The sequence below is a fragment of the Trichosurus vulpecula genome, chromosome 3 (genome assembly GCF_011100635.1).
Source record: "Trichosurus vulpecula isolate mTriVul1 chromosome 3, mTriVul1.pri, whole genome shotgun sequence".
In the NCBI taxonomy this organism is placed as follows: Eukaryota; Metazoa; Chordata; class Mammalia; order Diprotodontia; family Phalangeridae; genus Trichosurus; species Trichosurus vulpecula.
Window position 1 is genome coordinate 50537947 of NC_050575.1, and position 22736 is coordinate 50560682.

A 22736-nucleotide genomic window follows, 5' to 3' on the forward strand; every position below is an offset into this window, starting at 1 on the left:
AAGGTACAGCAGCGGGCCTAGTACACAGAACCTCACAGCCCCTAGGACAGAGTTCTAGAGTGGTAAGGATTAAATCCCCCAGGGCATGGTCTCTGATCTGAGGTTTCAGCAAACAGCAGGTATGGTGGATGAAATCACTGGTCTGATACAGAAAATGCCATAATAATGGCTCACATTTTAAAACTATAGTTTACAGAGGTATGTGAGCCAGGGTGTGCAAGAATCCTTACTTTACAGACAAAGAAATTTAGGCTCAGAAAGGTTGTAACTTGCTGAGTCATGTTAGTAAATGGCAGAGCTGGTTTTCGAGCCTAGAGTCATTGTTCTTCACAAAGCTGCTCCCTAAAGTCTCCTTCCACTCAACACTGTGTAATGCATATACATCAGAATGTATATATGTACACACACATATATCCTTACAATATATCCCCATATGTATATATGGGGGTGGGGTCTTCCACCTAGTACTTGTAGAGCTTGTCTTCCAACTAGTTTATAAGCTCCTTGCAGGCAGGCACTGTATTTTATATTTCTCTTCTATGTCTACAAGGGACCCAGACTGCATAAAATGAGAAGGACTAAAAAAACCCCCAAACAAAAAACCCCTTTGAATATAATAGGACAATCCTTTCCAGGCAGAGGAGAGATGATCTGGCAGGCTTAAAAGGAAAAAAAAATACATATTTCTAGGAATGAGCTAATATAATAGGATGCATTAGTGATGGCCAAGAAGAAGTGATCTGTGAGATCTCTTACTGAATCCTGGAGAAAGTAACTAGATCTCCCTTCTTTTTCCCTGTCAACCATGCAGTGCCTCAGAGGTGGTGATGATGATGGTGGGAGGGGTTTCCCTCTAATTCTGAAGGTAGGAGGAAGACAGGAAATCAAAGATGAAGGGCATAAGACTAGGGAAGGGGACTTAGGGCTGAGAAAAAGCCTGACAAGAAGGAGAAGAGGCTGAGAGTGGCACCGAGACAAGGGGAGGAGGGACAGGGAGAGGGGAGAAAGGTGGGGGAGAGTAAGAGGCTGAGAATTACCCAAGAAGGGTGGGAGGAAGAGGAGAGAGGGAGGAGGAGGAGGGGAACATAGGGGAGAGGGAGGAGGAGGAGGAGCAGAGGGAGGAGGAGGAGGAGCAGAGGGAGGAGGAGAGCAGGAGGAGGAGAGGAAACATACGAGGGAGGGAGGAGGCCGGGGGGGAGGGAGGAGGAGGGCTCGCGCCCGCGCCTAGCCAACTGGGCCTGGAGGGGAGGGGGAGGAGAGCGCAGCGCCGCGGCTTCGTCGTATCGTTTCGGTCTCCGCCTCCTTTCGGAGAGATCGCGGCTGTGCTTCGACAGCTGCACCGTCAGGCCCAGGGAGGGCAACCCGCAGAGAGCCTGAAGGAAGCCGAGGCCTCCGAGTGCTTCCCGCAGCGGCCACCCATCGATCCTAGCCCTTCCGTCGCCCCCCTTTACAGACTCCCCACCCCCCGGGCCTCCCCGAAAGCAGCCCAGCCGCCGCGGCCCCGCCACCGTCCCCGCAGCGGCCCCTCCGCCCTCCCGGCTGCGCCATGGCCGCGGCGGCCGAGCCCAGCAGCGGCAGCAGATACCAGCAGGTGAGCAACGGCCCAGCCCGCAGCCCCGCCCCACCCTGCCGCCCCTCGGGCCCCGCTCTTCACTCCGGCGGGGCCTAGAATGCGACGCCGAGGCCCTGTAGGCCCAGCGCAGGACTCCCTGGACAGAACTGGGCCTGGCCCTGGGCGCCCCCGCCCCCGAAGGACGCGCCTCCCCCGCCCTAGTCGACCCTGTGGGCCACCTGCCCGGGGGTCCTTTCCGACACGACCTCCCCTAGGGGCGGGCGGGTCCCTTGGTCGGTTTGGCGGGGCTTGCGGGATGGAAGAGGACTGCCCTCCCTCGTTTGCAGCCCCCCCCCCCTTTTCTTTTCTTTTTGGTTTTCCTTGCCGTCAGATTGTCAATTTAAAAACAGGAGGGGAAGGGGTAGAAATGCACTGGAAAAGCGAACCGAGGGATGGATTGAAGTAGGTGCCTGCGCCCAGCGCTCCCTGCTGTGGGAGATGGCATTACTCATGCCTCAAAGCTGGCTCTGTTTTTGCCAGCCCCCTCTCCCTTCGCTTTAAGATAATTAAAAAAAAAAAGGGACCCAGAGAGGATGGCCTGTAATTTTTTTTTTAAAGGCCATCTTTTGTTGCATGTGTCCTCAGAAATGGCGACGTGTATATGGAAGGTTTGCATTTTAAGCACTTGAAAATGATGATGAAAGAAGATACAACTTTCTCATAACAAACATGGGAGGAAATGAATAGTTTATGGTTGGATCATTATCTAACAGCGTTTTGGAAATTGAGGCCTAAGGAAGAAATTTTTTTTGTTTGTTTCTGCTACTGAGCCTCATTTTCTGGAAACGTAGAGAGGCCTAAAGGTGTTTAATAATGTAGCCCAAAATCTATTATAATTGGCAGAATACAGCCAGATTCTAGCTGTTGATGCTTAATTGTAACCACAAATGCCTGCAGTCTAGTCATATTAAAGGATTTTTAATACTAATTTGAATAACAGTGCTAAGGAATGGATATAAAGTCTGTGTTAGATGTTTTCTGTCTTCCACAGAATAAATGGAAACCATGAAAAGATTAAAATAGGAAGTTTAAACCTTACATAACCCAGTTTTTGTTTTTGTTTTCATCATCTGTATGTTGTCATTTCCTCCATCTCATTTCTCAGGTTATCAAGGTGATTTTATTTAGGAATTTGGGTAGATTGTCACAAATTTAAATTGTGGCAGTACAGCCTGCTGAATAAATCACTAGACTGGATTAAGAGACCTAAAGCCTAATCAGGAGCCTGTAATAGACTTTTTATATGACCTTGGGCAAGTCATTCTTGTTCACTGTGCCTGGGTGTCTCCATTAATAGGACGTAAATAATTACCTATGTCATAAAACTGTTACCAGGATGTTCGTTAATTTCAAATTTACTGAAGATTTGTTTTTATTGATTCTTTAAAATGTTAATTTTGGATTTAAAAAGAAGTCATACATTTTCTTTTAATTAGTCATCGTCTTGATCTACCCAGGTGGCTGTTGGCATGTTAGCATTTAGAAAAACTGCTGGCATATTATACTGCATACTGAGTGCATTATTTCAATGCATAAAAATGTGATATGTCAGGATTAAGTCAATTTTAGATATTAGCCTATTATTTGCATCAGTTAGAAATTGGCTTTTTAAATTTGATGTAGTTGATTAAATTTATTCTTGTAATTAATAGTAGAAAAGAGGGAGATTGTGTCCACTACAGTAATATATTTGAATAGTAGTTTGCCACTCCAGATCTTTGTTAAGGACTGAGGAAAAGACCAATATAAATTTAGCATCTGGCTGTAAGCACCCTGGCAAACAAGACTATTTCAAAAAATTTTTTTGTCTTTGTATCCTCAATTTTTAGCTCATAATAGGTGCTTAATAAATGTTTATTGAATGAATAGTTGATTGTGGAATTCACAAATTTGAATAGAATATGCATACACGTATTCATTTAAATCTATTAATATATACTGAAAACAGGACATCCCCGTTATCTTTTAAAAATTTATTAGGAAAAATGCAATTACTGTATCATGCTACATGCAAAAAATTTTAGAAGTTTGTCATTAGAGCTGAGATACCTGATTTCTATTGCTGATTCTGCTTCCTACTTTCACTTAGTGATTTGCCCAAAGGCATTTATCCTTTCCTTAATTACAGTATGGTTTTGATAAACTCTGTCATTTGTCCCCATTTGAAGACTTAACATTTGTAAAGAGCTTTGAGTTGAGTTCCTTGGATTTGTATCCAGCGTAAATTATGTGATAATCCATTGGAACTAGGTAGAGATCTGGATTCAAATCCTGTTTCTGACACTAGCTGAGACAATGAAGGAAAAAGCATTTAAGAGCTGCAGAATTTACTGAGATAGTTGCCAGGTCACATCTTCACAAGATTTGCTTCCTTGAACAATTTCTTTGGGGGTTGCAGTGGGAGTAAGGGGTGCTGTTGTTCCCCTGGAGCTCTTGGGCTACTTTCCCTTATGTAATAATGGACCAGTCATTTAACCTATCTGAACCTCAATTTTCTCTTCTGTAAGATGGGAATAATATCTTTGGTATATCAAAGCAGATATTAGATATATACACATTTATATATAGTGCTTGGAAACTTAAGATACTTAAAATGAGAATATTATCTACTTGTCTCACAAGATTATTTCATGGGGGCCAAAAAAATATGTAAAGCATTTTGTAAACTTTGAAACACCATAAATGTAAGATTTGCATTTATTATTATTTTATACATTAAAAATAGACTGCATAACTTTTAGTTATTCAGGTTTGGCTTACAGCCTTCTAAGGGAGTTGACAGCTTTTTGAGCGAGATGTAAACCTTGAGCTTCTTCAGTCTGGTGTCTTTCATTTCTCTCTTGTTGATCTACTGGAACTTCATCCAACATTTAAATCTTCATTTCTTTCTCTCTACTCTCCAATATCCTAATTTCTCTATTTCTGTTGATACTGTTCTTATAACCTCAGTTTCCAGGTGTTGTTGCTTCTACTTGGGTAGTTTATCATGTAGCCACCACATTTTCTCTCCTCAAGTTGCAACAATCCTAGCTGAGGCCCTCATTACCTCTTTCTTAAATTATTGTAATAATCTCTTAATTCTTTTCCCACATCTTGTTTTTTATTTTTCCAACCCATTCTTCATGTGGATTCCAAAAGATTCTTCTTAATAAATAATTCTGACCATAATTCTGGTCTAACCAGATTGGTCTAATGAGTCCTCTTCTCAAAAAGTTTTCTTGGATCTCTATTGCCTGCAGTTGTATAGAAGACCAACTCCTTAAGTTGGCATTTAAGTCCCTCCAAAATCTGACTCTAATCCATCTTTTTCAGGCATACCTACCTCACACCTTGTTCTTGTCAGACTGGACTGCTGACTATTCCTTGATCTTGACCTGCCTGGAACATATTCCTTCTACATCTCTGCTTATGCAAAATTGTTATTCTTCAAAGACCAGTTAGAAGCCACTACTTCCATCAAGCATTAGTTCCCATGAATGCTCTCCTCCCCCTCACTCCAAGTTCCCTTTCTCATCTGTCTAGTACTTTGTCTACATCACTCCTTTGCCAGATACCTTGTATCATACTTGTTTGTGTATGTCTAACTGTTCCTATCAGATTATAAACTCTTGGAAGACGGGCTTAAGTTTTTGTGTTGGAGAATCTCAGGGTTTCTTGAAATATGTAACAACAGAGAAAAGCTTGTTTATTGATCCTCAGATTATAATTTTTAATTGAAGCATAAAGTAGGGAGATACAAGCTTACTAAAAGTGTTCATCATTGTCATGGATGTTGTCTGCACGAAATTCATGAAGTCATTTGCAAGTTGGCACTTGAACTGAGTTTTGAAGGAAACAGAGTTAGGAGGGAGTCCTTTCCAGGACTGGGACAAAGGCTAGGGCACCAAGATGTAAGGGAGTGTCTTGTTCCAGGAACAGCAAGAAGGCTAGACTATACAGTACAGTACAGTGTGTGGAGGGGAATGATGGGATTGGTTGGGGCCAGTTTGTGAAAGGTTTTAAATACCAAACAGAGTAACTTGCATTTTATTCTAGAGACAGGAGGAAACCCTTGGAGTTTGAGAAGGAGATTACATAGTCAACCATTTGCTTTGGGAAAATCAGTTTGACAGATTTTTAGAGGATAGATTGAAACTAGAAGGCTGTTGCATTGTAGTCTAGCTAGCAGGAGATGAGGGCTTGAATTGGAGTGGTGACCTTGTAAGTAAAGAGAAAGGGGACGTATGTGAGAGAAGTTGTGGAGATTAAAAATGACAAGGCTTGACAACTGAATTTATAGGGTGAAGAAGAGTGAGAGTTGATAATAATGCCAAGGTGGTGGGTGGTGGTATTCTTGACAGAAATAGGACTTTGAAGTATTTTTGAAGTATCTTAGAATCTAGCACAATGTCTTATACATTTCAAGTACTTAATAAATATTTGTTGAGTTTAATTTTGGGTATTCACATATAATAATGTCATTATAGGGATTGCAGATTTGGCAAAAAAAAAATTGAGATTGTGGTAAACTATTGAATTAACCGGTTCAACAAATATTTATTTTTTTCTGGCAGGTCTTTCTGGCTTATAAATGAATTCATGTGTGAACTAAGGAAAGAATATATTCACCTCAGAATAGGATCAGTATGGTGTGATTAGGATGGAGTACAGATCACGTAGTAGTTTATGGATTTATTTCATAACTTTGTATGGCATTTCTCTCTGGCTTATGAATGAACATTATATATGAACCAAGGAAAGAATACCTTCACCTTTCTCATAATACTACCAGTATGGTGATTAGGTTATTGGACCAGGTAGACATAAGAGATATTTTAGGACATAATATTACAAATTTGTTATAGTAGGAGGATTAAGATGAATATTTGCATGTTTTATTATTAGTTGTGTTTTACAATTATATGCTGGACTGTTTTTTTGAATGTTCTATAAAAATATAATGCCTTGCACATAGTAGGTTTTTAATGATTGAACTAAAAACATTCACTTGCTTGGTATATCAGGAGCCTGTTTTGGCTTAGGGATACATCAGCTGTGAAAATAAAAGACAACACCTAGGCATGTCTTTGCAGTAGAAAAATTAATTGTGGTTAGAATTATTGCCTAATTGAATGTTAGATTTTAAGCCATTTTTTACCACATGGTGAATCACTGTAGTCAAACCATTTGTCTTAGAAGTAATTAGCTTTCTGTTGAGTTTTGGTATCTGCAAGTAACAATGTATTAATTCCTTTGTATAAGAAAATATCCCTACTTACAGGCTGTTACTAAGGCACTTACTGAGTTTTTTCCACAGTTAGTGATGGATTTATGTAGCTTTATTCTCTCTGCCTTACTTAGTCCTCTATGTTTAGAGGAGAGCTTATTATTATTTAGAGGAGAGCTTAAAGATATTAGTTGTAGCCAAGGTATCAGGCAAAACCAACTGATTGATATAGGATTCAAAGCCAGAACCTTAGGCTCATCATTAAAAGTCATACTTTAAACTGAGGTAATAAGCACAGATTTGTCTGGAGGAAGAAAAAAAAAAAAGGGCAGTCCTCAAAGGTAGTTTTGCCTTTCTGAATTCCATATGTTTCTTACTTGTCATATGTAATTAGGGGAAAAAAATTAAAATTACCTTGAAAATTGCTTTGTTATTCCTTCTTTAAAAAAAAAAAAGAAGATCCTGAACTTATATATAGCTCCCTATTATACGTTTATATTTAGCTCTTTAAAATAATGGTTTCAGTTTCCTTAATTGATTATTCTTATTTTGTCCTTGAACAGAGCTATAATGATAGCACATTCTTTGGGAAGTAGATTTTGATAGCTATTCTTTCAAAATGTTAACAGATTAATGGTTTAGTAGTACTTTAGTTCACTTTAAAGTAATTTTTTCCAATAGACAAGAAATTTAGTGAATAGTAGTCTATCAGGGTTTTTATGTTTTTCAACTTTTCAACCCTTGTATTTAGCTTAGTAGAAAAATAGAATATATTGCCATATTCTTATGTATAACTTAAATTCGTAAAAGATTTTAACTTACACAGTTCCTTGAAAGATGCAACAGTAGGTAACTTTGTTTAAAAATCTAATGATTGTTAGTATCAAGTGAGACATAAAACTGGGGTACATATCCTTACCAAAGGCTTACCATGGCTTCTGCCATGGAGGATCCTCAGTCAAGGTAGAATCCAAATGATAACAGAATTCCCTGTAGATGTGGAGAAGGCCCTTTAAATACATGTTAGGATGACATTGTGTTGATTGCTTTAAGCCCTGGAACATTAAAGAGTCTCCTAAGTGACATACCTAATCTTTCTAAAGACTATAACCTAATTATTCATATAGGAAAAATCCAAGTGGATTAAGTATGCCAGTGGTCCAGATGATCATATGCATTTGCATGAACAACTCATAGAGCTGGTCCATTACTACATACAGCTTAGGACAAACATTTCAGATGGATAGTAAATGGATTCCAGAATTGGACATAAGGGAGAAGAAAAGACCATTGAATTTGGGGAATTTCATGGTGTTTTTAATGATCCCACATTTCTCTTTTAAAAGGCCCCATTTTTAAACCACACTGTTCTTTTGGTAATGATACAACACCGGTATGAATCATGGGTTATCATAGTCTCTGAAGAATTAAAATACGGGTCTTCAAAGGACATGGTGTGATACATGGTGGAGATGAATAGGTTGCAGCATATTATTCATGAAGAATTGTCCAAAAGAGACAGCATTAAAAAAGCCAAAAGGAAGAAAAGAAGATTTGGTAGTTAAGTAGTGAGAGTTAGGGAGTAGGAATGGATTAATCAATAAAATGAGCCTCTACCATGTACTTCCAGTTGACTTTTAAAAGTACTACCAGTCGTCCTAGTTCCTTAAGTTTGCAACCTGAGTATCATCCTCAACTCACTGTCACTTACCCTGCATATTCAGTCATTTGCTAAAGCTTGTCATTTTTTTCTCCTCAACATCAGGATAGAATCCAATACGTTTTCTGGGAGACATTTTTTCTCCTTATACAGCCACTTTTCTTTTTCACTTCTCACCTGGATTATTTTAGTAAGCTTCTAAATTTCCCAGCCTCAAGTCTCCCCACCCCCCCAATCCATCCTTTACCCTGGTGGTGTCAAATTCATATAGAAAGAAATTGTGAGAAAGAGAAATTCCATTCAAAGTTACTATAAAATGTTTGGGAGTCAAGACAAGCCCAGGACCTATATGAACATAATTATGAAACACTTTTCACGCGAATGAAGTCAGATCTAAATAAATGGAAAAATATCAATTGCTCGTGGTTAGGCCGAGCTAATATAATAAAAATGACAATTTTACCTAAATTAATCTATCTGTTCAGTGCCATACCAATTGAACTACCAAAAAATTATTTTACAGAGCTGGATAAAATAATAACAAAATTCATCTGGAAGAACAAGAGGTCTAGAATATCTAGGGTATTAATGAAAAGAAATGCTAGAGAAGGTGGCCTAGCCATACCAGATATTAAACTGTACTATAGAGCAGCAGTCATCAAAACTACCTGGTACTGGCTAAGAAACAGAGTTGTGGATCATTGGAATAGGGTAGGTACACAAGATGGAGAAGTCAACGACTATAGCAACCTACTCTTTGATAAACCCAAAGAGGCCAGCTTCTGGGCTAAGAAGTCACTATTTCACAAAGACTGCTGGGAAAATTGGAAAATGGTAGGGCAGAAACTGGGCATAGACCAGTATCCTATACCATATACCAAAATAAAGTCAAAATGTGTTCATGATTTAGGAGTAAAGGCTGATACTATAAGCAGTTTGGGAGAGCAAGGAATAGTTTACCTATCAGATTTATGGAAAAGAAAAGAATTCATGATCCAACAAGAGATAGAAAGCATTAAAAAATGCAAAATGGATAATTTTGATTATGTTAAATTGAAATGTTTTTGTACAAAAAAAGCCAATGCAACAAAGATTAAGAGGGAAGCAGAAAATTGGGAGAAAATGTTTACAACTAGTGTCTCTGATAAAGGCCTCATTTCTGAAGTATACAGGGAACTGAGCCAAATATATAGGAATACAAGTCACTCCCCAATTGAGAAATGATCAAAGGACATGAACAGGCAGTTTTCAGAGGAAGAAATAAAAGATATCTATAGGCATATGAAAAAATGCTCAAAATCACTATTGATTAGAGGAATGCAAATCAAAACAACTCTTAGATACCACATCTCTCCTGTCAGATTGGCTAAAATAACAAAACAGGAAAATGATAAATGCTGGAGAGGATGTGGGAAAATTGAAACATTGTTACATTGCTGGTGGAGTTGTGAACTGATCCAGCCATTTTGGAGAGCAATTTGGAACTATGCCGAAAGGGCTATAAAAATGTTCATACCCTTTGACCCAGCAATACCACTTCAAGGGTTGTATCCCAAAGAGATCACACAAGTGGGAAAAGGACCCATATGTACAAGGATATTTATAGCAGCTCTTTTTGTGGTAGCTAAGGATTGGAAATCAAAGGGATGCCCAGCAATTGGGGAATGGCTGAACAAGCTGTGGTATGTGAAGGTAATGGAACACTATTGTGCCATAAGAAATGGGGATGATATGGGCTTCATAACAACCTGGAAAAACCTACATGTTATAATGCTGAGTGAGCGGAGCAGAGCCAAGAGAACATTATCCACAACCACAGATATATGGATTCTGTGAGGACTAACCCTGATAGACTTTGCTCTTCTCAGCAACACAAGGTGCAAAGACAACTCCAAAGGACTCACGATGGAGAATACTATCTACATCCAGAGAAAGAACTATGAAATATGAATGTAGATTGGGGCACACTTCATGCTAGCCTTCCCCCCCCCCCTTTTTTTTTCCTCTTTTTTGGTTTTGGGTTGGTTTTTTTTTGGGTCTGTTTCTTCTTTCTGATGATTGATTCCATTGGTCATAATTCTTCTCCACAACTTGACTAGTGTGTAAATTAATTCAATGCAAAGTTATATGTGGAAGTTATATGGGATTCCATGCCGTCTTGGGGAGGGAGGGAAGAAAATCTGGAACTCAAAATTACGTAGAACCAACCGAGTGTTGTAAACTAAAAAAAAAAAAAGAATAAAAAAAGAAGAAAGAAATTGTGTCTGTGGGCTGATATTGCCTTAGAAAACCACAAATTAATATTATTTGTGTTGTATTATATTTTTATTTATTTTGTTAAATATTTCTTACACTCAGGATTATTTATTTTTAATGTGTATTTAAAAACTTTTTGAGTTCCAGATTCTCTCGTCCCCCATACCTTCCCTTCCATTGAGAAGACAAGCAATATAATATAAATATTACATGTGAAGTCATTCAAAACATATCTCCATATTAGCCATGTTGCAAAAAAAAAATGAAAATCAAGAACCATAGAAAGTGAAAAAAACATGCTTCCATCTGCACTTATAGTTTATCAGTCTTCTCTGTGGATGTGGATAGCATTTTTCCATCATAGGTCCTTTGGAATTATCTTAAATCATTGTCTTGATCAGAGTAGCAAAGTCTTTCTCAGTTCCAGTATTGCTGTTACTTTGCACAGTGTTCTTTTGGCTCTATTCACTTCACTTTGCATCAATTCATATAAGTCTTCCCAGGTTTTTCTGGAAGCATCCTGCTAGTCATTTCTAATAGCACAGTAGTATTCCATCACAATCATATGCCACAATTTGTTCAGCCATTTCCCCAATTGCTGGGTATCCTTTCAATTTTCCAATTCTTTGCTACCAAAAAAAAGCATTACTGCAAATATTTTTGTACATATAGGTCCTTTTCTGTTTTCTTTGCTCTCTTTGGGATATAGACCTAAAGTGTTACTGCTTGGTTAATCACAGTTTTATAGCTCTTAGGGCATTTGTTCACCAGAACGGTTGGACCCATTAACAACTCCAAAAACAGTTCATTGGTATACCTATTTTTCCACATCCCTTCTAGCACTTATTTTATTTTTCGGTCATGTTAGGCAGTCTGATAGGTGTGCCAATTATATGTTAATCTTGTTCTGCAACACTTGGGAGTTTAGTGGGCTGAGATTTTAACACCTCTGCTCTACATAGCTGCCAAACTAATTTTCCTAAAGCCTTTTTTTGACCTGGCAAGGCAGGGTGTAAATAACTTGCTACACGTTACTGTCTTCATGTACAAACTAGCTCTACCACCATTTTTTACCTTTTTTTTGCGTTACGTACCCCTTTGACAGTCTAGTTAAACCTATGGACCCCTTTCTCAGAATAATGTTTTCAAAGCTATAAAATAAAATATATGGGGTTTCGAAGGAAACAGCTTATAGTGGAAATAAAAAAAAAAATCAAAGGCAGAGATTGCAAAAACCTTTGCCCTGCTTGTCCTCACACACAATACTCCATCTCCTTTTTCTGTACTTTTGCACTGGCTGTTCTTGTGCCTGAATTGCTCTCTCTCCTCACCTCTGCCTCTTAGAAGCCTCAACTTCTTTTCAGACTAAGCTTAAATGCTACCTTTTGAAATTCATGAAACCTTTACTGGTTACCTCAGCTGCTAGTGCCTTTTTCTCTAAGCTTACCTTCCAGCCTCTCTTGCTATCTAGTATGGGCCTATTTACATACATGCTGTCTCTACTTGAGGAGAAGTTTTTTTTTTTTTTTGCTTTTTCTTTGTATTCCCAGTATTTTGCACCTTGACTGGCATATTGTGTTTTTAATAAATAGTTATTGATTTAAGAGGTGGAGATGAGGGAAGGAGTGGTTTCAACATAACGTCAAGAGATAGGGATAAGGTCACCAGTATATTAGTTGGATCCTCTCCTAGAAGCTTTAGGGATATGATTTTCATAGGATAGGAAGGTGTGTAGATGTGATTAAGATTGGAGGAGTTCCTATGTAGTCCATTGGAAGAGTTAATTGCATAGTTCCTTGGAGGAATTACCCAGTTTGTCCATTGGAAGAGTACCCATGTTAACAATATCATTGGATTGATCAGCTCTCTTTTTGACTCTACAGTTGACCTCATCTAAAGGCAATTGTCACATGTCACCCAATATCTGTTGTTGTTACATTTAGGGTTGCCTTATTTTTCTAAGCAGGATAGCTAGTTAAAAGTTTCAGATGCTAACTAAAAATGCTGACTAGGATCAAGGGCATTTTTAGTAAAATATTCACTAATTGGTTAAAACAAGAATTTCCCCTTGTGCAGTATTTATCAATCCCCCAGGCAATATGACACATTTTTTTTGACTTTGCTGTCTTTTTTGGTAGTTAACATAAAGTTAACATAAATGTAGACTTAAAAGAGACTAAAGACTCAACCAGTATCATATTTAATCAAGAAAAATATTAAGATATATTAGAAAAAACTTGAGACTGTTGTGTAATAGTAGATCAAGAGCTAGTTTTGAAACTAGGGATTCAAGTCCTGCTTTTGACATACTGGCTGTATGATCCTAGGCAAGTTACTGTTTCAGCAATTCGGCTAGCAGCACAAGCCCAACAACAAGAATGCTGCCAGCACAGATTCTTTTGATCTGCTTTACTAAGGAAAGCAACGTTAAAGGGTTAACAATCTTATTTCAGTCCAACATACAACATCATTCACTTAGCTCAGGGCAAAAAGGCAGCACCCTGAACTTCAGAGGAAATACAAACAAATTACAAACATACGTTTACAAACAGACCACATACAATTCATGGTTACCAAGAAACCAACATCGGAGTTACGAGCTATGGGAGCTCATAACAACGGCTGGCCCAGAGTCACTCGCTCCTCCTCCTGTGGCTCACGGCCCCAAGGGAGAACGCCAACCTCTGGGTTTATATGTCTTGTTCAGGGTCAATGGTGAGTCACACATGCGACTCACCCATGGGGGACCTAAAAGCGGCACAAAAATGCAACTTAAACCCACATGGTCTAAAAGCCTCTGATATCACAAACATATCACTCAAACCCATGTAAACTAGGCTTTCCCTTGAGGCAAGGAAGTCACCAAGGACTCCTAATTTAATCAAGGAAACAAAGGCCAAACTCTTCAAGGGCACTTGATTGAATAAATGTCAAAAGCCCATCTTAATTACCAATGCAGTTACTTAACCTAAGACTGTAAGTTGCAGAGAAGATGCTCAATTGGAAGAAGGAGTTTCCACGTGAAGATACCTAATTAATGAAGTTAGTCACATGTCCAGTCTATCCCTGCTAACTTAGTTTTATATATTAATGTTTGGATGCATTTTGGGACTAAATGGGACTACACTTATAATCTAGGTAAAAGTCTTTGGGGAATATATGAAATTCAGCAATGTTCAGTAAAATTCCAATAAAATTCTTAGTAGTTTTATTGAAGTTTTTGTTATATATTTTATTCAGTCTTCTAAGCTCTTAATTTTTTTCTTTTACTAATTGCATTGAAATAAATTGTGTTCTAAGGTTCCTTACATTCCATATTCACAGGACCCTTCTAGTACTGTTTTATCTTCTCAGACACTTAGTAGCTATGTGATCCTGTGTAAAAGTGTCTTAACCTCTGTCTGTTTCTGTCTCTTTAACTGTAAAATGAGAATAATAATGACACCTCCCAGAGTTGTGAGGATCACATGAGATAATATTTTAAAGTGCTTAGGACAATGCCTCAAACATAGTAGGCACTCATAGAAATAATCGCTATTATTCTCCTTTCTCCTCCTTGGGGCCCCTCCCTCCCAAAGTTCTGTATCTGGGGGAAAAATATTTAATTCTAATGAATGCCTTCTTGGAAGGGGTGTTTTGGAGGGAAGCTTGATGACTTACTACTCTGAGGGTTGTTTGCATTTGAATTTGCATTGGAAATTTGAATGCAGAAGATATCAAGATTAAATATCTCAAAATTTCTAGAAAACTAACATTTTCCAGATGACAAGCTAAGGATTCCTGCAGGTAAGTATAGGTTGGCCAGATGACTTGTAATATCCCTTCTAGGTATGAAATTTTATGATTCTGATAGTAATAGCTAGCTGACATTTATATAACATTTTATGGTTTATAAAATACTTATAAACACTCTCATTTGATCCTCAACGTAGGTCTGTGAGGAAAGTAGTTACATTTATTTTACAACTGAGACTCAGAATAGCTAAGTGATTTGTCTAACATACAAAATGGCAAGGTTAAAATTTAAATTCAATTCACAAGTCAGTTAATCTTTATGGGCCTTTGTTTCCTTATCTTTAAAATAAGCAAAATAATGGAAAAGGTCTATGTAACATGTTTTATAAAACTAATTTTAAAAGCAATTATCGAGCCAGGAAAGTGGTGCTTTGTGGGCAGAATGATGTAAGAATATGGTTCCACATCTTGTTTAGAGCCATAAAAAAAAGTAACTCAGTTTCAAAGAAATATATAGTAAAACTCATAAACAGAAACATTCATTAGTAGTTAGAAGCAATAAATTGGAAATTACTTTTCAAAGCTTCTCTCATTTCATTTTTTGCAAAAGGGAGGATTGCTATTTCATATCCATATTGATTTTTGTACATTCTTGGCCCTGTACTTGTCTTCCTGAGATTTTTTTAGAAAACTCACCCAGTTACTATGGTAACAGAACATAGAGACATACGATTTGAAGAGGGTTATCCGCAGTCTTATTGAATCTTGTGCGTCAGGAGTAGGAGACTCTTCAGTAAAATTTTGTTCTTGTACAGCTGACATGGAGTCTTTCTGGTATAGTTAAAATATGCTTAAAGTCATTTCCACTTGTTTATATTAATATATAGATGGGCATTAGCTATATGAGAGGTATTTTTACACTATTAGCCTTGTTTTAGGTGAATGAATATCTAATAGCATTTTGAACATGAGTCTCATGAATTTGAGCAATATTGATAGAATTCAGTTCTAGCCAAAATGGCCAGCTAAGTGAAAGACAAAAAAAGGAAGTAATTGGGCATTATATTAACATCTCTAATTGTTAGGAAAGTTAAAAGCATTTTGGTGGTCTAGTTTGTACTTTTTAAATTGATTTTAATGTTAATGTTTAAAGCTTTTTTTAAGCCTTAACGCTTGACCTTCTGTAAATATATAATCTATATGAAAATCTGTATATGATAGCTGTATTCCAATAAACCTCATCAATAACATTAGTGTATGTATATATATAATTTATACATACACATATTTTATATACTTACACATATTTAAAATTAGTCCTGACTGCATTTTTCTCTTGGTAATAAAATTATTATTTAGCTATTCCTGGACAATTCTATGATTCAGATTTTTTTCAAAGCTGTTTGAGAAACCCTACTCGTGAATCTTCAGCCATTTGCCTCTGGGATAAAATATAGCTTGACATTTAAAGATTTTTAAAGATTTTCACAATTTAACTCCACCCAGACTGGTCTTCTTGTTTTTTCTTGAAGTTGGCATTCTGTCTCCCACCTCTGTCTACCTTTGCATAGACCCAGAGGTTCCCAAACTTGGCCTACTGGCCTCTTTAAAAACAAATTATTCAGTGCCCCCCCCCAAAGTCTTTAATGTTTTTTTTTAAATTTGTGTCATTTCAAAAAAATATAAATTTTTTTTAAAAAGATGCATCTTAAATTTAGTAATTTATTGCAAATTTATGGTTTTTTTCTTGCATTGAAATTTTGATGACACAATATTGCTTCATGTTACCTTACAGTATCCTATTGTAAACAAGTCATTACATGTACATATTCATGCTTATGCATGCTGGACTTCCTGACATTGTGCAACACGCCTGCTTATTAAGAACTGTCCGCAGACTTGACCACTGATTGGTTATAACTTGCATTTTGTGTGTTTATTTGGACAATAATGGACAATAATCACTACAACTTTAACTCTGTTACACAACAGATGAAACAACGTATGAACAGTTTTTCCAAAATTTTTTATCTTCTTTCCTTATGTTTCCACTGCCCTTTTATTTTTGTTCAAAACATCCCCAATTGCACTGGAGGCTACTGATCCACCTCCCCCATCATTCCAGTGCCCCACAGGTGGTATCGCCCAGCTTTGGGAACCTCTGGCATAGACTGTCCCCCATGCCCTTCTCACATCAACTGCTTAGACTCTTTAGGGCTCTCAGCTCATATGACAATATTGTATAGAAAGCCTGTCTTGATCCTACTAAATGTTACTGGTCTCTGTCCCTTGAAATTATCCTGTATATATTTTTTATGTTTAAGCCAGACTATAAACTTAAATAAAATGTAAGTCCTTGAGTGCAGGGAATATTTTGTTTTTGTCTTTGGCAAAAATGAGACAATGTAGTGTATTGAATGGAGAGTTGTCCTTAAACCAAAGGAAGATTTGAGTTCATCTGCTGCTTCTCATACGTTCTAGCTATATGACTGTGGACAAGTCACTTAATTTCTCAGGGCCCTAGGCAGTTCTTTCTAAGAACTATAATGGTAGCAGAGGTTAACACCTGGGAGTTACCAACAGTAATGAAATTATAGGTCTAGGTCCCAGCCCTTCTATCTACTTTGTGGTTCTTAGAGGCTAGTACAATGCCAGTGCCTTGAATGTAGTAAATGTTTAATAATGGTTGGATTGGATTGGAAAGTGAAGTATAAAAGAGAAGGGTTAGAAAAGAGGATTTAAATGAAACATTTTCTGTATGCTAAGATAATTATGGAGGTATTCCAGGAAAACATGCTTATAGCTATTACCTTAGGTCCTTTGCTTTTTGTCCATGATACTGTAAGCAATAGTTTGGAGGGGACTGGTGTGGAGAAAAATCTCCAATTGATTATAGCGTTCTTTGGCCATGTTCTTGGAGTGCCTCAAATTTTGAGTGATTATTTTTCCACATCCAGAAACTTTTTACTTGTAGGAATAAGAGTAACACAAGAGTACTTGTCTTTTGGATTGAGTAGTCCTTCCCTAACCCTTTGACGAAGATGCCAATAGGTGACATTGGCATTAGTTCTTGAAATCCTTTAAAATTCTGTATTTATTTTTAAATTTTACTTTGGCTGGGTATGTAATTTATCTTAATGTTTTGATAACATGAAAGAAAACGCATGTTTTAAATTTCTTTTGAAATTATTTTAATTTGGATCATTTTTATTTTATTATTACAATTTTAGTTAATTATATTATTTTTATTTATATTTTTATTAATTGTTATTACAGTTCTAGTTAAAGGAGATATTCTTTAGCCTATACTATCATTTGCATGAAATATTTTGAATGTGAAATACAGTTCAAAAATATTTAATGATTTTATTAATTTTAAAAATTTAAACATTTTCTCAATAGGCATTGCGTTATTTATTTTGTAGCAGAATTCATAGAATTAAAAAAAGTCATTTATTAAGTTGCTGAAAGATTTGTGAAAAAATTTTTATCTGATGGTAAACTAAATAAGTGAATAATTCCATACTTAAAGCCCCCTTAAATGTCAAGAATTTAACTTTGTGTTCTCCCTTAATTTTTTTTTTTAAACTGGGAGGCAGCTTTGCAAAGTGAATAAAGAGGCTTAGAGGCAGGAAAATCAGTATTCAACTGCTGCCTCAGACATTTCCTAGTTATGTTCCCATGGAGAAGTTATCTCTTGTCCGGGTCTCAGGATCACAATCAATCAAGAAGAATTTATTTCTGACTTACCATGTACCAAATACTGTGCTGGTGTACAAAGGGAAAAAAAAAAACACTCTTTGCTCTTAAGGAGCTTACATTCTAATGGGGGACACATATTTAACATATTTAAATCTAATATCCAAGATATATGCAAAGTAGATGGAGAGGTCATTTTTGAGGAGGTCATTAGCAGCTGAGTGGATTGTGAAGGGCCTCCTCTAGCAAGTGATGATTGAATTGTCTCAGATTCAGAGGTAAATGGGACTTCAAGGACTATCTCATCCACACCTCTCATTTTATAGATGAGGAAACCGAGGCCCATAGAGGTTAAGTGACTTGGCCAGTGTCATATAAATGAGCTATAAATCCAGGTCCTCTGAATACTCTTTTCACTGAACCAAGCTGATTATCTGTAGTACTGCAGTAAGCTCCTCTTTGCTCTCCCTGTCTCAGGTCTTTCCCCTCTCCAATCCTCCATAAAATGCCTTAAGTCATTTATCTGAATTGTGGGTCTGACTCTTTTACTCCTGTATTCAGTAAATTCCTCTTTGGCATTTAATAGGGCTTTCATAATCTGCCTTCAGCGTACCTTTTAACCTTATTATATATTACTTGTATCTTTCCTGCAGTTGAGCCAAACTCTCCTTACCACATATGACTCAGTTTGGCTGTCAGTGCATACCTGTAATGCATACCTTCCTCACCTCTTCTTTTTAGAATCTTTTGTTTCTTTCAAAACGTTGCTGAAGTCCTACCTATGTGAAGCTTTTTTTAATTCCCTCCAGTTGCTAGTATGTATCCCCCTCCAAAATGAACAAAAAACCCCTTTACCTTATCTCTATTCCGAATATACTTATTTATGTAAATGTCATCTTCCCCTCCCTGCCCCCCTTAGAATGTGATCTTCTTGCGGTAAGAGCTATTTCATTTTTGTCATTTTATCCCTAGCACCTAATATTAGTATGTAGCATATGAAGGTCATAGGATCATAAATTTAGACCTAGAAAGGGACTTTTTGAGATTATTAAGTCCAACACCTTTATTTTACACATGAGGTAATTGAGGCCTAGAGAGGTTAAGGACTTGCCCAGGGTCACACAGCTAATAAATTCACTTAGGTCTTCTCTGACTTCCAAATCCAGTGCTCTTTCCATTACACTACCCTGCTTTTCATTAAATTAGAGGTCTGTACTAGGCTTTTTCCCCCACTTCACAAATAGTCTTCTTAAGGGAACACATGGTACTCTATGCAGTATAATTTTTTTAAAAAGGAAAAAAAAAACCTATTTTGCCCTTACAGTTATGTAAGCTAGAAAGTAACTCTTGAACATGTAAGTCTTAGTGGAATAGGACATATTTGGAGATAATGTGTTAGCAATTAGAATTTTGTTGTTTTCATTTTCATTCAGGTTTCGTCTTATTTATAATTTTAATTTTATATAATAACAGTAGCAGCAATACACAGGGAAGGTTAAAAAGCATTTATAAAACAAAGACTATGAACTGTATAACTTGCTATAGTAAATAACAAGTTTACAGAGAAAATAATTTACAGTCTGTCGGATTTTTTGTTTTTCTTCTTTTCTTGTTTACATACTTCAGTATGTATACTTTACGTTGGAAGTTAAAATGTATATAATCTAAAAAAAATTGTTCTTTTAAAGAACTTTTCCTAACCTTTATCTTCTAAAAACCCAATCTTTTCTTTTCCCTAAAGGAAGTTAAAGGGGAAAAAAGGCATACCAAATGCCATTTCAGGTGGAAATTATTGGCCTAATATAATCATGGCAGTGTTAGTCTGTGTGAAAAGTGATGATTCATTCTTCCTACCACATAAACCCTCACTGTTTTGTTGATCAACACTTAGATTTTGGTGATGAATTCAGAACATCTTTGTGCTGTACATGCAAGGAAAATTTTGTTTCATTTGCACTTGGTGGAAATTAGCTTATTAAGAGTTTTAAATATAATTAATATTTCCACGTACCAAAATAAATATAGAAAATAACTTTGGATTGTTAACTTTATAACAGTAAGGCTCATTTTTTTAGGTCTTTTTTTTGTCCCTTTCACCTGTTAAACTTTAAAAAAAAATCAGTCCCTTTTTTTCCTTTCTTTCAAATTTTCTTTGACCTGTAATTTTAATTTTTGTGTCTTAAAAACTTTGTGTGTGTGTTATTGCGAGGAAAGCTACAAATATTCTTTTTATTCAGATTAGTAGGTTCTCTGGGAAGCATTTAAAATTTCAAAGCCAACAACTTAATTACAGTTGGAAGTTCAGACTTTCTAGGAATTCTAATGAGATCAAAATTGTAATTATTAGAAAGAGAGTGTTAGATTTGCTTGGTCAGCTGTGCTCATGGCTTCTATCAGAGTTCCCTAAATTTTTTTCTTACTCAATACTATTCATTCTGGAAGGATAACCCTTTCTTTTGGTACTTTGTTGTTCCATTTCTCAACCATCCTTTTTAAGAAATTTATTCACTGTTAATTACTTGATATAGTACTCAGGTGTTGTGTACTAAAAAGGGACTGATCTCATAGATGAGAGTATTCTCTTCAGTGGTGTATATTGCACCCCATATGTGATTTCTTATTCTGTTCAATTCTTGTGCATGTCATCTTGTAAAGGATCTGCCTAACATGCTGAAAGTCTACATTTAAGTCTTTTACAATTAATTGGGAACCAGTGTAGCACACAGGCTTTGTTATTGCTCACTTTTGAAATGTGACTAATCTGCCTTTTTTAGTCTTAGATTTCTTGGTTAACTAAATCTTTTACACCAAATCATTTGTTAATATGCTGCAGTCTGTGTCCACCATATATTTCATCATTGCCCTTTTGGTTTACTTGCAGTTTTGAGTCTTTGTGTTCCATAACTTATAGTCATATAGCAGCATTATGAGGATGATGATGTTAAAAAGACGACGTTACAGTCATTGAATATATTGCACTTTCCAAGTTGGAATTTTGTTCACTTCTTTCTTTGATAGAATTCTGGGCCCAGTCAGTATTACCTTTGAGAACCTTTGTAAAGTTGAGCTCTATACCATGATGAGACTATGGAATGGGACTTTTGTGGAGGATGATATGAGATAGATTTAGATCTAAAAGGGACTTTATAAATCAACCAGTACAACCCCTCATTTTATGGATAAAAAGGTCTGAGGCCCAAAGGGGCTAATTGAGTTGGTCAGTATTACATAGGTAGTTAAGTAGTGAAAAAGAATTTTAACTGAGGTAATTTGATTCCACGTTTAATACTCTTTCCACATCACCACTTTGTCTCTCTGAGGAGTACAAGAGTTTGAAGGGGAAATTTTTTAAAGATGCTTTGTTCTAGTTGCTTTGAAAAGTCCTCTTCCTCCCCATGCACAGAATGCTTATTTGGTTAATCATTGAGAACTAGTGGAAGAAACAGTGAAGTGGGTGGAGCTCCTGCCCTTGTGAGTAGAGCCTTAGTCATTTTTTCCTTTACAACTACAGCAGTAATGCACAGTGTTACATTTCATGTGTTGCCTAGTAACTTAGCCCACAAGTTGCTTTTTTTTTTAAAGATGTTTCAGTGAGTATTGAGGTTAACTTGAGTTAATTTAAATTAATTGCTAAGATATATAAGATACATTAAGAATTAGCTACCTTATCTTCAGTGTTGCAGAACAAGGTTTCCATGCCTGCTTTTAAAATAATTAAAGATGACTTTGCTATACATTTTGCTTTTTGGAGAAGGTCACAGATAAGAGTGTGTGGTCTCTATGAAATGAAGTGTATGCCTGTTGGGAAAATCAGCATATATTCAAGTTGAACACTTAGGGAAAAAATTTATCATTGTCAGTCACATACCCTCCTTTTTTTTTTTAACATAAAAGGTTGATGATGTGTTCATTTTGGCCTACTTGTATATAATTAATGTGAAAAACTTTGGTTATTTATAGTTGACTAGAGAAGCAATGTGATGTAGTGGATAGAGCTCTGGACTTGGAGTCAGGAAACTGTTTTCTATTTGTGCGACTCTAATCTTTGTGGGCCTCAGTTTTCTCACCTGTAAAACAAGCAGGTTGGACTTGATAGCCAAGGTTTCTTTTGGTTCTCAATCTTATGTTCTTACAAATAGTGGCATGCCTAAAGTATTGCTTTTAATAAGTACCTTATTGACATAACTGGTTTTCAACTCCTAAAATTAATAATATATATTACTATTATGGTAAAAAAATTTTAATAAAAAAGTTGAAAGGTAATTTTTTTTTTTTTAGTAATTTTAGAGACAGAGGAGTAACTTTGAAAACATTTGTAAAGATTATGAAGTCTTGGGCAAGAAGTTGAAGACTTTAAAGGGACAGATATTATTTTCATGGTATCTATGCATCTTTACCAAGCTAGATACCATAGAGAATAGCTACAATATAGGAAGAATATCAATAGAGAATTACCCAGTAATTCACAAGAGACAAAATCTCGCGCAGATTAACGAGGACTCTGTTCCTTGACATGCTGAACCTGAACAACGCAAAATTAAAAAAAGAAGCAGCAAAACGCAAGACCT

At 36.6% G+C, this 22736-nt stretch overlaps 1 protein-coding gene across 1 annotated transcript in view; it reads left to right on the top strand.

Annotated features, from left to right (window-relative positions):
- Positions 1-1116: 1116 nt before the first annotated feature.
- NDFIP1 (Nedd4 family interacting protein 1) overlaps positions 1117-22736 on the top strand; it is a 62459-nt gene continuing 40839 nt past the window's right edge. The window contains exon 1 of the mRNA XM_036750292.1: positions 1117-1591. Coding sequence (XP_036606187.1) covers positions 1547-1591 — 45 coding nt within the window. The 5' untranslated portion in view covers positions 1117-1546. The remainder of the gene's footprint in view (positions 1592-22736) is intronic.